A 16407-nucleotide genomic window follows, 5' to 3' on the forward strand; every position below is an offset into this window, starting at 1 on the left:
GAATCAGATTAAAAATGTAACAGTACTTATTATATTACTTACTTAATATATTCACGAAGTTGACTTTATATTCACTACGAAGTTCACTTTATATACACAAGAGTCACAATATATGGCTCATTTCATTTAAATTGTCATATTCAGCTTCCAGAAAAGTTGAGTTGGAAAATTTTGATTTTAAAGTTAAAAATAATTTTTTTATACGGTTTAACATGTTAAATTAACAAAATAAATAGTTGTCACAAAATTAGTCATATATTTCTTATGGCAGACCTTCTTTTTTTTGGCAGAAATCGTCATATATTATTCAAATTTTTTTCTGTCAATTTTTGATAAAATAATAAGACTAAATATAATTTTATTTGACTGGTGATAAATATACTGAGGTTTTTGGGGTCGCTGAATCCGAATTTGAAGTCAGATTTAAAATATTCAAAATGGCCGATCCAAAATGACGACCATGAAAATTTAGAAGTTGATTCGATTCGCTTGAAACTCGTTACTTAGGGGTTTTTTGGGTTGCTAATTACAAATATGACGTCAGATTTTCAAAATTTAAAATGGTGGATCCAATATGGTGGATAATTTCAAGACTGATGCGATTCGGTCGAAATTTGTTTCTCGGGGGTTTTTAGGGTCGCTGAATTCGAATTTGATGACGGATGAACCCAAAAATCTTAAATACGATGAAATCAAAATTTTTTTTTAAAGTTCTGTTTGGAACCTTATTAGGCCTATAAGTGATTGTTAACTGGACTGCGAAGGGGTTAAAAATTATATTGGCAAAATGAAAAATTTATGTTCTTAAACATTATGAACATAAAACAAATAAACATCTATTCATTTCGCCGAAAGAATTAAAATAAAAATTTTTAGGGCGTGGGTTATAACCCCATTTTATGGAAAAAATTAGGGGGGAGGGTTGCGTGTACGGTTCATGTAGTACACGATTTATGCTATAATTTAAAACTTTTTTGAAGTTTTTACCACGTCAGGTTAAAGAGAAAAATCACATTAAACACCCATAAAAACATGTTTCTTAGGGGTTTTTACCCCCACTTTTTTCAAAATCCTGACATGTTAGGCAATTTTAAGATCCGAGATCGTGTTCAGCGCCCAAAAATACTTTAGAAACCATTCTGATATTAAGATAAAAGAAAAAAGTTTTATTTTGTACGCCTCTGTGATTTATTACGTTTACTGAAGCCATATATACAAATTTGCATTCGCTTATAAAATGAAAACGTTTATACTTATATCGACGGGGTTGGTCTCATTCGAAAGAGAATCCAAAAATACATAAAATTCCATACCGATATAAAATTCAAAATATTTTCTAACCATTGTCAAGGCGTTACGCTGTTGACAGAAATTCAATTACGAAAGTGTTTCGGCTTTTTCTGCCTCCATGACAACACCGAAAAAACGGTATTCTAGTTTTAAGATTATTATTTTCTTAAAAAAATATTCTTAAAAATATTCTTAAAATATTCTAGTTTTAAGAATGTTATATTCTTACATAAATATTCTTAATAATATTCTTAAGCAGATTCTAACTTTAAGAATATTTTCTATGTACTAAATCTTCTTCTTCTTAAAACAAGAATATGCGCTAGAATTGACGTGCTGCTAGCTTGTTCACGTCGCCATTGACTAACGAGTCGTCGTGCAATTATTTTATTAATATAATTATAGTTTTTTTATTAAATGTTGATTACCAAATGTGGTCAACATTACCTCTATTTGCCGCGAAAACTGTCAAGCGTGTGTGCAGTCGTCGCCACGATCCAACAACGTGTATATAGCTATATAGCTGTTATCGATTACTTTTTCAGTGTAGCATCGATAAAGACGAGTGTTCTAACGTTGTTGTTGTTTTTTGCTTTTTTTGTTTTTCTTGTTTTTTTTGTTCTATTTTTCAATGTTTTATATTATTATTTATATTTGTGTGTTGTTTGTAGGTAATAATATAAACACCATGAAAAGAGTGAGAGGTCTTACTATGGATTTGATAATTAAGTTTATAGTATTCTTAAAACTGCTAAAAGTATATTTCTTGACACAAGAAGAAAATATACTTATTTTAAGATTATATTCTACAAAAGTGATTCTAAGAAAATATTCTTAATATAAGAAGATTCTATTCTTAATTTAAGAATATATTCGTGGCGCCTATTTAAGTCTCGCATATTCTTAAAATAAGTTGAAAATTCTTACAATTAGAATATCGTTTTTTCGGTGAAACGAGCAGATTTATACTTATATCGTTTTCGTTTTTTTCACACACTTCGTTGTTGTGTTCTGCTGCTTATGCGATGGTAAAGAAATTTTTTTGGTTATAAGGTAATTTAAATAGCAGGCAAAAGTAGGAAATTCTGCCGGCAAAACATAAAAATAAAAAAGTGAGGGACACGTCATTTTCATTTTCTAGACATTGTATAAAATAAAGTTTAATTACCAACACTTGATTTTCCTTAAATATAGAACTAATACTTCACGAAACCTTTTTTTTAATCTGGTTTAAACACTATATTTTCGACATTTCATTCATTTGAACATTGAAAATGTCTCCGGGGACGCATTACACTTATGACATTTTGTCTGCTTTTTGTTCTGCTAATATTATGAAAATCACTTTTATGTCCTTGTAAGTAGAGAAATTATTGAAAATTATTGCTTTTTACTATATAAATAAATTAATTTCAACTAAGGTTATATCAATTTTTTTGGCAAGGGACACGAATATGACAATTTAAATGAAATGAGCCATATACACTAAGTATACTTTGTATTCACTCACGTACAGTGAGTGATTTTATACAAATGAATTATGTTATTAATTTATATTATTAATATTATTATATAAATACAATGAATTAAAAATTAATTCACTGTAATACTGTATTTTTACATCGAAAATATTCTACAAAATGCAATGTGACAAACTGGAACTCGTCAGAAGGTGGACATTTTATATACAAAATGTACCAACCCTTGGACAATAGCACCTTTGTTAATATGGATTAAGTCTAAGGACCCAGGTAATAATTTCTATTCTCCTACTTATTACATGGGAAAATAAAGATATACCAACCCTTGGACAATAGAACCTTTGTTAATAAGGTATCGGTTGAGGTAACGCTTTTATTAACGCTTGAGGTAACGCATATCTTTCCTTCTCATACGAAGGAATATAACTTATGAACTTTTTTTTCGTTTAATATTGCATTTCTCAATCTAGAGAATTTAAAATTGACATAAAAATATCTTTGTCTAAAGTTCTTACTCTTCTTTCTTTCTGTTTCCAAAATAAAATAAATATACATATACCTGCATATACCTGTTTAGACCCTCAGAATAACTACCACAAACAATACCAACTCTTGGAGTATAGACCCTTTGTGAGTTTGTTAATGAGTATTAACCCTGAGGACCCAGGTAATAATTAAAATTTTTTTTTTTTAATAAAATTTTCTGGGGCTCTTATACTGGTATATACAGATGTATATTTATTAATATTTTCCAAACAAAAAGGAAGAAGATTAAGATTTTAGACGAGGATATTCTTATGCCATTTTGAATTGTCTAGATAAAGAAACGAAATATTAAACGAAGAAGTGCTTTTGTTATATTCCTTGGTGTAAGAAATAAAGTTATGCGTTACCCTATTCAGTTTTAGACTTTCTTTATAACTTTTCCACGTTATAAAGGGAGTAAGAATTTATTACCTGGGTCCTCAGAGTTATTTAATCCTCTTTAACAGATTGCAGGTTAAGCGAACCCTCATTTGCAAAATAAAGATATATCTTTCTCTTTCCATAACTTGTTCCTCTCTCTGTCACCGAAAACACAGCACGGGTGCGAACGGAATGAATGTCCCCTCTCTCCCTCCTAGAGAGTAAGGGCGGAAGGAGTGTGAGCTAATGGTGTGACACTCGTTGTGAGTTTAATGGCGGACGTATATGTGACGCTCCACAGGAAAGGTGTTTAAAGTCGAACGTTTTGATTAGCTGAGACGCGCCAGCGAAAATCAGCCCCACTGCCTTACTACTACAACGTTCCTAAATCTCACGGATACAACAAGTATACTAGTAGTAGTGGTGGTGGGGATGGTTTCCGTAGTCCGTGCTGGAACGCGATTGACATGGTCATGTTTAAAGCTTTATTACAAAAAAAGTAATTAGTTCTATATGAAAGAGTAACTCAAATACTATCGATTCGCATATAAAACTGGAAATTAATTTTTTGTCGCGATAGGTCCCTTTTCTCGTGAAGCGTCACATATTATGAAAAAATTACAAATAAAGGATAAGTGATAAATATTTCTATTCTCAATTGCACTGCCCTTCGATTCATGGAGTTTCTGTGTGATCCAATATCCACCACCTAGGATCCACACAAATGAATGAATGAATGAACTGGCAAATTATTATATATAATAATAATTTTTAGGCAAAAAATTATAGAATTTTTAATTTGAAAAAATTATTTCTGTAAAAATTGTTTATCATAAACGTATGATACGCGTACTTCATCTTCGTTATGATGAACAAAAAAAAATTAAAAATTTACGGAACTCCGTCCGTAACAACATTAATTAACTAAAGATAATTTTAACTAAATATAATATTTTTTAATATCCATATATTATACATTTATATTTTTTCAATTTTTCAAAAAAGTATGACCTTTTTGTACTCGCTTGTAGATGTTTGTCTAATCATAAGATTAGATTTTTACAGGAATTAAATAAAAAGTAATATAGATATTTATGTAATACTTGTGAATTTCATATTATTCAATTTCTTCAAAATGAGTTTAAATATTCCGCAAAAGATAACCAGAAATTACATAGCCATTGATTTATATTCTGACGACAACATAATGTCAGCTTACTCGAAAAAGTTTACCATAAATGACATTAACTTCCAAATCTCCAATGTTCACCAAATTTAGTTCAATTTCTTGAAATTCTTGACAAATTTAGAGTTTGATAGTTAAATGTTTCCGGATAATTTCCAGAACTAAATAATTTTATTAATTGTTAGAAGCAAGCACTATTATCAAGTAATAGTAACTCATGGTTTTACTGCAATAGTTATTTTCGAACACTCAACGTCTTCAATGCAATACTTAAAAGTTAAAACACTACTTTTTTTATATCGAAAACTTTAAACGCGTTTAACTCAAAACTTGTTTTTTCGCGTGCCGAGCAATGCAGCTCAGACATTTTTTAACCGATTTTCATAAAACTTACCAACAATCTTCTTTAACTTACAAGCTATTGCATGACGTTCTGTTTTTTTTTTTTAATTTTAAACAATTTTTTTGTAGATAGTTTATAAAAAAATGGATTTTCTTTTCAAAATGGGCCCAAAACTTCAAAAAAAAATTTTTTTGATTTATTTTCTGTCATGCAAAGCGTATTTTAACGATAAAATTTTATTTTTTTATTTTTGTTGAGATTTGAGACCAGTAGAGTGGGGAGTTGTGCTCCGGGTTTTGTTTTTCGATTAAAACTGTTATACATATGAGGCAAAATTCCTGAATTGATCCAACTTTAAAATTGAAGGTTTTCGAATCGAGCTGAACTTTCACAAACTTTAGTACTATGGGTAAGTACTTTACCCATAAATTATTATTAAGTTTTATGCAAAACCTGTAGAGGGGGTTCAAGTTTCTCATCAAATGTGAACAGTGGATTTTTTAAAAAAATCGTAAATTTTGAATTTAAAAAAAAATTTCACCATTCGAAAGAGCAGAAAAAAACCTTTCGAAAACATACATGTCAAAATTTTGTTCATCCATTTATATAGAAAGTACGGACTCCTTGAAGGAGAGATCGATATTTTTCTGCGCATCTTGTTGTACAAGAGTGTACTTTTAAGTGAAAAAGGCGTTTTCTAGATTTTCTTTTAAAAAATATAGCCAATGATATGAAAAGGATTGTAACATGTGGTGCTTTTCCTATGACTAAAATCAAGCAAACATATTTAAAAATTTTGTGACCTGCGAGCCTGTTCTCCAACAGTCAGTCAAAAGGGTCCTTTATGGTTTTTCATTGCAAAATTAAAAATTGTTAGAATTTGCAAAACTAAAAATTGTTAGAATTTGAAAAAATAATGATTTAAATATTATATTTGCAATGTACTGGTTAAAACAATTACAACGGTATAAATTTTTTTGCAAATACTATAAAATTAGAGTAGGGGAAGGTGAGGTAATTGGAGAGCATGGGTAATGGGAAGATTGTGCTAGCCAGCAGAGTTTCTTTAGCTCGATATGGCTTTTCTTTTTTTTGAAAATTAAACAAGATTCATTTATAAAATTTGATATTGTTGCATATTTAATTACTAAGAATCAATATTTGTGTTTTATTGTCTAAAATGTGTTATTATTGGATATTTTAATACTAAAGAAGCTGTAGGTCTTTTTTAGGTCTTAAATATTTTGTAAAATTTTCATCTGTCGAGAACTATTGACAAAATTAGAAAAATCTCTAAAGAAAATATAAATTATATCTTTTTATTGGAATTTCAAGTGAGAGCTCCCAATAACCCACAGGTGGGGTAATGGGAGAAAATTCATTTTTTTAGAAAACATTATTTTTTGCAAACTTACTTTTTTGTTTTTAATTTCTAATTAATTATAATTAAAGATAAATAACACAAGGAGTAAAAATTGACAAAAACAATATTTTATTATCGAAGTTTCGACGGGGTAGCGACAAAATAATATATGGGTTCATCTTGTGACCCATATCGGGGAGGCGTTCCATTGCAATCTTAAGGACGCAATATCTGGACCTAGGTGAGGTTATGGCTCAATGTTTATATGAACTGGCCATTAATAATTCACGTAGCAAACAATGAAATATATGAATATTATATCAATCACTCCGATTCAATAAAAACACAGTTGTTTTACGTTAGAAATATAGAATACAGGTAAAATACATAAAACAATAAGTTTTTTAAAGTGAAATGATAAAGTGAGTTGATAAACGACGAGTTGGTCACTGAGTGTCGTTCTATCGACTCACGCTCTAATTTTATCATTTCACTTTAAAAATATTATTTTTTTATGTAAGTTACCTAACTTTCTTTTAAGTTTTCAATATTTATTATTTTACCTAGTGATAAATTCAAATTTTATTGATGAAATACATGTTACAGTAACTATATATCATACTATACTATATATTATTTAATCAGGCCCAAGAAAGGCACGGTAGTGCTGAAGATAGAATTCAAAGACTGGAAACACAATTGGAAGAGAAAAGTGCTGAAGTGATGAGACTTAACCAGCGACTTAAAATGAATGAGGAACATAACACACGACTAAGTACTACAGTAGACAAACTTCTATCAGGTAATTAATTAATTTTTTTAAAAAATTTGCCCGCTCCCCCTTCGAGGTAGCGGATACATTCTTATCCGCGCTTCGCGCGGGGGGCTCACAACTTTAAGCGCGCCTCGTGGCTACGCGCTCCGAATGTTATTCTGCTCCTACATTTATCCAGTTCCTCCGCTTTTCCGTTATATATTTTAAATATATGTGACGTGGACAGTTAAAAGGTACCTTACGTCCGAAAAAATGGATTTTTTATTGGTTGGTATTTTTGATAGAGGTTTTTTTTTTGCTTAGGGACTATTGGGAAATCTGTATACAGATACCTTGGCTTCCGCATGCCAAGGTTATGTGGGGTTGGTAAAAAAAAAGGAAAACACTAAACAAAATAAGCTGGCGAACTACTACCAGCCCCGACCCACTAAAAACCCGTCAACCCTTCTTGGGAGCCCTTTTATACACCCTCGGTACTGTCGTGAAGACTTTTGCCTTCGAGGGTGGCGCTCCTACTCTGTCGCAAAGCGACTTCGTCCAGTCCTGCGGAAATCCTGCGTTATCAATTTTCAATAATAAAAACGATAATCAAGTTCAAAGCGGAATTAACAGCCCACCAGAAATGAAAACAATAAAAAAGTCAATATATGTACCCAGGTTTTTACTGTGCTCTGTAAATTTTACAATTTCATTTTAATCAAAAAATTTTACATAGAAAAGTTGATTGTCTTCTCCTGGACTATAAAGCTGTGTAGTGAAAAAAAATTGTTTTAAAAAAATTGAAATTTCAAAATTTTGAAAATGCTGCAGTTTTTGATAAAAATGGCTGGCTAACGAACTTGATCTGGAAATCAACCGGAAATCGAGAGCAAACTATGGGGCCTTCATACCATCCACCCAAACTGACAAATTCCGTTTAGAACTGCCTATCTACATTTAATGGCACTTTTTGTCTTTATTGACTGGTCTATTACCTTAAAAACACGGTTTTTGAGGTATTAACTCCCAGCTTTTTAAACTTTCCAATTTTTTTTAAATCTTGCGTATATGGGTCTTAAAGTGTAAGATATAAGCTTTAATTTAAGCCTATATAGAAGTGTCTAGCAGGTCGAGTTAATGAGAAAAAAATGAAAACCCTCAAAAACACTGTTTTCGCAGATTTTACACCCTCTTTACTCAAAATCTTGACGTGATACGCAATTTTGGAACCCGAGATCGTGTTCAGTACACATAAATACATTGGAAACCACTCCGACAACTGAAAAAAAATCTGCCCGCTCCCTCTTCGGGGTAGCGGACGCATTCTCATCCGCGCGGAGTAAGTTTGAGCCTCGAGGCGCGCGAAAAGCACTCTGTCGCGCTCCGAATGTTAAGCAGCGTCTACAATAAGCGCGTCGGACATGTACGCGAACGTGTGCCTAATAAGAAAGAGGGGTACGGAGATATACATCTATACCCCTCTCTCTCATTAGGTACACGTCCGACGCGCTCAAACGCTCTTATTGTAAAGAGCGTTGGCACGGTGTGCCAGATACAATTTTAATTGACAGTGTTTTGTATATGATATTTTTTTTGTGGTTTCTTATTTCGCCACCATTTTAAGACCAAAAACGTAATAATCCGTCGGGTTCTTTTAAAGAAATGTGATTTTTTCCATTTAAAGTTTGAAAAGTTGATTTCAAATTTTTGTTATCAATTACAGGTAAATGTCTCTAAAAACTATAAAAAAGTATTTTCAATAGTATATTATGTGGCAAGCACGTAAAGTAGTACTTTTTAGGTGAGGATGTAATTTTCAGTACGAGCTGTCGTTAGTGCGACGTAGGTGAGACGAAAGCGAAACCGAAGTCGCACAGACAGCGAGTATGGAAATCATCCGAACCTAAAAATTACTACGTGCGAGCCACATACGCTATTTTTTTCGCCATTGTTATGAAAAAGTGAAACAATTTTAGAGAAATATATAATATATATTATATATTATGTATGTAGTGTTGTGGAAAATTAAAGTTAAAGTTTCAACAAAATGAAAAGTTGAAATAAAAATTAGATATAAAGTGTCTTTGTTCTGAAAGTCTTTTTGAAAGTTTAGACCTGTGTTTGTCGCAAGGCGCCCGAGAGTCGCCAAAGTGTTTATGATAGATATCGTGTAACCTAAACAGTTTGAGTGGACCGAAGTGGCGTGATTTCGATTCTCCGAATGCACGTGTGACATTTTTCTATGCAAGTTAGAATGAGTGCGAGTGTGAAAATTAGAGAAAGAAAAGACGATCAAGACTCATGCCCTGCGTGGCAACGAGATCACGAATCAGTTGAGTTTTTGATCGCCGAGAGAACAGTCCGATTAAGGATTCTTATTTTGTACCCGAATATCTCTTTTGTTTATCTTTTATAATTTGTAAAACTTCTGCCTACTTTTTGATTTTATGGATTTTAATAAAAATACGTACTTTAATAATTGTTTTGGAATTGATCCTACATGTATTATATATTATATAAATATATATGGGGTAAAATTCATGTAGCGGACTAAGTCAAAAAAAAAGTTGCTCAGATCGGGCTGTAACTTACACATTGTTTAGCCCTATGGGTGAGTACCTTAACCACGAAGTATTGTTAGGTTTTATCAAAAACTGTAGGAGGGGGAGGGGGTTGAATTTTTTTGAAAAATCTGAACAGCGAATTTTTGAAGACTTGTAACTTTTAAATAATAGGATGAAAGAAAATTTGACCTTTATGTTTTCGAAAGGGTTTTTCTTGCTCTTTCGAATAGTGCAAAAATTTTTTCAAAAAATTCAAAATTTGACCCTTTTTTTGAAAATCAAAAATTTTTTGACTTTTTTTTCGATTTTGGTCCGTTTTTTTTTTTTTTTTTTTTTTATAGTTAAAAATGTGTATTTTCACTACAAAAAATGCTGAGATGTCCTTTTTTGTTATTTTCGAGAAATTAAAAAAAATGTGATTGAAAATTTTTCAAAAATTTAATAATTCTTCAAAAAATGAAGTTAGGGATATTTAATTCGTTTTATTTTGAAAATTATGAACATTTGCATCACAAAAATCAATATACAAAGTACTTTGTATATCATAAAACCGATTTAAATAAATAAAATTGAAAAATCAATCATAAATTAAGCATCACTTCTTGGTGAACTGCTCGCTGCATTTTTCAGGGTTGAGACTGTCATTAAATTACTTCAATGCCTGCATTACAGTGTAATGTGTAAGTGTATGAATTTAAGTTATTAAATTTTACTATAAAAATGTGATTTATTTTGTAGTGTAAAAGAGTAGTGTTGAATTAAAGTGTTTTCGGAAAAAAATCACTTGCTGTTGCAGACGAGAATTTTTTCAATTGCATGAGTCTCCTTATTTTTTAAAAAAATTTGAATTTCTTTGCAACTTATTTTTGCCCAGTTAAACAGATTTTCTGCTGTAAGAATATGTTGCTGTGAACTTGCTTGGAGACTTGCACGAGCAGCTCCTCTCTTTATATTGGCTCCAATGCCATCGCAGTCACTTTTACCATGGGCAGTGACATGGTAATGCCATTCAGCAGGAATGGCAAAATCTTTTACATGAGCTTGAAGATTTGCTAGTGAATTTTTATTTTTAAAATGCTGTTTTGCCCCATCTGAAAAGCAACATATTCTTACTGCAGAAAATCTGTTTAACTGGCCAAAAAAAAGTTGCAAAGAAACTCAAATTTTTTTTTAAAAATAAGGAGACTCATGCTTCAACGACAGAAATGTTGAAAATAAGATTTAACAATGCAGTGACCATACCTGGTACTTCACAATATCATTCTTTTATACCATCTGAAGATAACAGAATGCAATTGAAAAAATTCTCGTCTGCAACAGCAAGTGATTTTTTTCCGAAAACGGTAAAAAAAACCCCAGTTGAAAGAAGCGTAAAAGAAAAAACATTAAAAATTCAGGTAAAGAAAGGGGCCGTCCAGATACCACGTGGACAATTTTTCATCACTTTTTGACCCCCCCTCGTGGACAATTGTGGACTTTTGACGAACCCCTCCACCCCCCTAAATGTCCACGTGGACTTTTTTTGGTGAAAATTTTTTGTTTGTATGTTTCTTATTTTAAAATGGTAAATAAATAGATATTTAATAGTTATTAGAAAACATTTAGTCACTCTTTCTTTTAATTATAAAAATAATTTTCAAGTTTACTGCTAGTAAACTTAAAATTTTGCTAAGCAAAATAACATTTTTGGTTGAATCACATAACAATCACATTGGTAACACATCTTAGAATAACGTTTACCAACTAAATACCATTATTTTTTGGTATCGTGAAGATATTTTTGGCAAAAATATTTCAAATTACTCTACAAACTAAAAATACATAAATCTTTTTGGCAACAAATCTTAAATTATCGATCACTATAGCTAAAAATACAATGTATGGTAGAATTAAAATATTTATGCCAGGAATATCTGAAAATTATCGTATAAAATAAAAGTAGGTAAATCTTTATGGTAACAAATCTTAAAATAATATCGAAAAAACCACAAATCTACTAATCGTCATCTATATTATCATTGCTGATCCATGGTTGTGTTAACCATTCGGTAAGATTATCAGTTGCGAAAAAATCAATGGAGCTCTCTGAATTTACATTATTTTCCATCTCTACACAAGACACTTCAACAAGTTCCGTTTCTTCATCCCAATCCTCTGTATTTCTTTTACGTTGATTTTTATGTAATATTTTAACGTGAGTAGTTAAGTGCGACTTTGCGGCAAAATAAAAGCAAAATTCACTGCATATGCGTTTTAAAATTTTAAAAACAGTCTGTTAGTTGATTGAAGTATTTTGAGTCAATAGTAGTTTCAAAATTCAAGATGTATTTCAAATCAAAATTTGTTACGCTAAGAATCAAAATTTTTATCGGAGTCCTATCTGTGGAATCTTTTTAAGGGGTCACTTACCTTGCAGTACAGGTAGTACTGAAGGGCAGTACAAATCATAAGGGAGATTTTGAGGTAAATCATTCACAGTAGGTCTTAAATTCATTAAAAATGAAATTGTAATTTATGAGAATTCGGGTTTAGGCGGGTTTGTTATGATTTTTCACGTGTAGCACACCAGCCGGCGTATATTGATTCGATAAAACTCGAACGAAATCGATAAAAATATCGAATGACTTGCGCAGCGCTGCATAATACACTGGCGCGAAATTTAAAAGAGGGATAAAAAACAATAAGTAAAATTTCATTTTTACTGGGTCCACGTGGATATTTGCTTTGACCCCCCCTCCCCCTCGTAGACAATCGTGGACTTTTGACGAACCCCCCTTCCCCCCAAAACTGTCCACGTGGTATATAAACGGCCCCAAACAAAAAACAAATTCAAAAAGAGGCAAGAAGAAGAAGGAAATTTGATTAATAATAATTTTTCTTAAATAATAAAAAAAAATTGAAACACACTTTAATACAACACTACTCTTTTACACTACAAAATAAATCACATTTTTATAGTAAAATTTAATAACTCAAATTCATACACTTACACATTACACAGTAATGCAGGCATTGAAGTAATTTAATGACAGTCTCAACCCTGAAAAATGCAGAGAGCAGTTCACCAAGAAGAGATGCTTAATTTATGATTGATTTTTCAATTTTATTTATTTAAATCGGTTTTATGATATACAAAGTACTTTGTATATTGATTTTTGTGATGCAAATGTTCAGAATTTTCAAAATAAAACAAATTAAATATCCCTAATTTCATTTTTTGAAGAATTATTAAATTTTTGAAAAATTTTCAATCACATTTTATATAATTTCTCGAAAATAATAAAAAAGAACATCTCAGCATTTTTTGTAGTGAAAATACACATTTTTAACTATAAAAAAAATCAAAAAAAGGACCGAAATCGAAAAAAAAGTCAAAAAAATTTTTGATTTCAAAATAAGGGTCAAATTTTGAATTAATTGAAAAAATTTTTGCACTATTCGAAAGAGCAAGAAAAACCCTTTCGAAAACATAAAGGTCAAATTTTATATATATATGTATATATATATATATATATATATATATATATATATATATATATATATATATATATATATATGTATATATATATATAATATATATGAAACAGTATATAAAATAAAATAATAAAAATTGATAAATAAAATAAAAGCAAAACAAAAATTATGCAAAAATTAACAAGTGCCTAAAAAAGTCTTTTTTAGGCAGTTGGCCCAAACTGCCTTAAAAAGTGCTACTTTATCTGCCCAAAACAGCCTACTATTTGAATTTCTTCTGTCTATAAATGCAATATAAAAAATTGTCAGGTATGTTTTTGAAAGGTTTTTTCATGCTCTTTCCAATGGTGAATTTCGTTTTTTAAAATTTTTGAATTTTGACTTTGATTTTCTATAATTAAACATAAATTTGCTATTTTCACTAAAATCGATGCATTTTTTTAAAATAAATAATTGCAAATTATAAGTCGACCGCCTCGCCGCGCACGCTGACATAAAATCTTTGACATTGAACATCTCGAAAACAAAAAAATCGGCATTCTGAAAATTTATATACAGATTGGAAAAAACCTCAGCTTTCGTTTGCAATTACACAGTGTTACAGTGAAAAATTACTTTGAATCAGACCTACCCTAACTTGTTCGTCTTGAAAAACTGAAAAAAATGGTGTATACTAAATCTCTCAAACACTCCCAAAATTTAATTTCAGAGCAAAAAAACCGTTTTTTTGTAGTTGTTGTATAAACTAGCTTGTAACTTTAATATTTTTGGTCAAAATTTAATATTTTTTTTTCATTTTAAAGCTGAAGAAAAGAGCTTTTTAACCCTAACAAGTGTTTTTTGTTATAATTAAAAATAAGGTCCAAAAGTTTAAAAAAAAGATCAAAAATTCTAAATTTTTAAGTAATTTTTTAACTTAAACACTAATTTACTGCCCAATTTCGTTTAGAATAATTTTTTTCTGTTCATACTTTTATGGAGTATTTAATTTTGCGTCGAATGAGATTTTTTTGAACAGAATTCGTTAAAAATTATCTGAGTTATTGCAGTTTTTATTTTCATAGTCACACTATTAGGTTTAATCTAGAATTAAATTCTCTTATTTTCTGCTTTCAATTATTACAGGTGTAATTTTGATTTATTTTCAACGACTTTTTTTGTATTTTAGCTATGCAGTGAATTGTTTCTTAGTTTTGCTTGTAGTCCTTTCGTTTATAAAACTTTTCAAAGTGGCGGAAACAAATTTTATTTTCTTTATAGAAACATGTTACATGAGATCCTGATCAATTGTCCGGATGTATGTATGTGTGTGTGGATCCCTTTTTTGTTTAGAAGATAACTTTAACAGGTTTTAATGGATCTGTCAGACCGACATTTTTGAAAAAAAATAAATACCCTACTGTATTTTAATTTTCTTAAAAAAATTTCTATTCTTCAATGAAAATTATTGAAAAAGCGTATTTTTTGGTCGGGTCAAAGTGGTGCAACCCTTTAACTTCTGAATGTTTATTATTTATATTTATTTTAATTTTAAAAACTTAAAATTAAAAGTAATTATTTTAACTTTGGTCTTTATTTTTTATTTGTAAGATTGATTATAAAATTTTTTATAAAAGTCTAGAATTAAGGAATTTAAATTTAAATGTATACTTAAATGAAAACTTTAATATTTTACGGGAAATGATTTTTGTATATTTTTAATAATGAAAACTTTTAAAAGAAAAGTTCACATAACGGAAAAGTCGTTGAAAATAAATCAAAATTACACCTGTAATAATTGAAAGCAGAAAATAAAAGAATTTAATTCTAGATTAAACATAATAGTGTGACTATGAAAATAAAAACTTCAATAACTCAGCTAATTTTTAACGAATCCTGTTCAAAAAAATCTCATTCGACGCAGAATTAAATACTCCATAAAAGCATGAACAGAAAAAAATTATTCTAAACGAAATTGTGACAGTAAATTAGTGTGTAAGTTGAAAAATTACTTAAAAATTTAGAATTTTTGATATTTTTTTTAAATTTTTGGACCTTATTTTTAATTATAACAAAAAACACTTGTTAGGGTTAAAAAGCTCTTTTCTTCAGCTTTAAAATGAAAAAAAAAATATTAAATTTTGACCAAAAATGTTAAAGTTACAAGCTAGTTTATACAACAACTACAAAAAAAACGGTTTTTTTGCTCTGAAATTAAATTTTGGGGGTGTTTGAGAGATTTAGTATACACCATTTTTTTCAGTTTTTCAAGACGAACAAGTTAGGGTAGGTCCGATTCAAAGTAATTTAATTTTTAAATTTTTTGTAACACTGTGTTATTTATTAAAAAAAAATCAAGGTCAAAATTTAAAACTTTTAAAAAACGAAATTGACTATTGGAAAGAGCATGAAAAAACCTTGAAAAAACCTGCTAAAATTTTTTTTATTGCATTTATAGACAGAAAAAATTCAAATAGTAGGCGGTGTCAGGGAAAAGTGATAAAATTGACCCCCCTCTATCTCCCCCAAAATTTCAAAAAAGTCATAAATTTTTTTGGGGATATTTACTAACAGGTAGGACAACAATTTCCCCAAGTTTCACTTTTTTTTCGAAAAATCAATTTTTTAACTTAGGACATTACACGTAAAATGCCTCATATTTTGTATAAAAATTAATATAATTGAAGTTTATTAATTTATAAACATAATTTGACGCATATTGTTTAATTAATTTTAAAGTTGAAAACTGTTTAATCGATATCATGTGATTTTTTCACAAACATTGATATTCTGTTGTTTGTTAACTTATAATTAATAGTTTACCAATATCTAATTCTTAACAACAGACATGAATAATCTATTAAAAAGTGGGAACACATAATGATAACCGTGAGAGAGTATGTTTAATGTGTTTAAAAAAAGAACTCGATCTATGAAAACGAAGTATGTGAAAATAATTTCAAAAGGAAAAGTTGAAGCAATGAAAAAAAGTCTTTTTGACTTTGATGCTAATGATGTTGAGTTGAGTTGAGGCCTGAAAAAAATGTGCAGTTCTTGTTTTTGTCCA

At 29.8% G+C, this 16407-nt stretch overlaps 1 protein-coding gene across 12 annotated transcripts in view; it reads left to right on the forward strand.

The window, feature by feature from the left end:
* Nucleotides 1-16407, forward strand: part of LOC127282162 (liprin-alpha-1) — a 648576-nt gene that overhangs the window by 135279 nt on the left and 496890 nt on the right. For all 12 annotated transcript variants that reach the window (XM_051306264.1, XM_051306268.1, XM_051306263.1 and 9 more), the window contains one exon: nt 7215-7371. In XM_051306264.1, coding sequence (XP_051162221.1) covers nt 7215-7371 — 157 coding nt within the window. The remainder of the gene's footprint in view (nt 1-7214; nt 7372-16407) is intronic.

Source organism: Leptopilina boulardi, unplaced genomic scaffold (assembly GCF_019393585.1).
Source record: "Leptopilina boulardi isolate dan_hultmark-lab unplaced genomic scaffold, ZJU_Lbou_2.1 LbouV2_285, whole genome shotgun sequence".
Lineage (NCBI taxonomy): Eukaryota > Metazoa > Arthropoda > Insecta > Hymenoptera > Figitidae > Leptopilina > Leptopilina boulardi.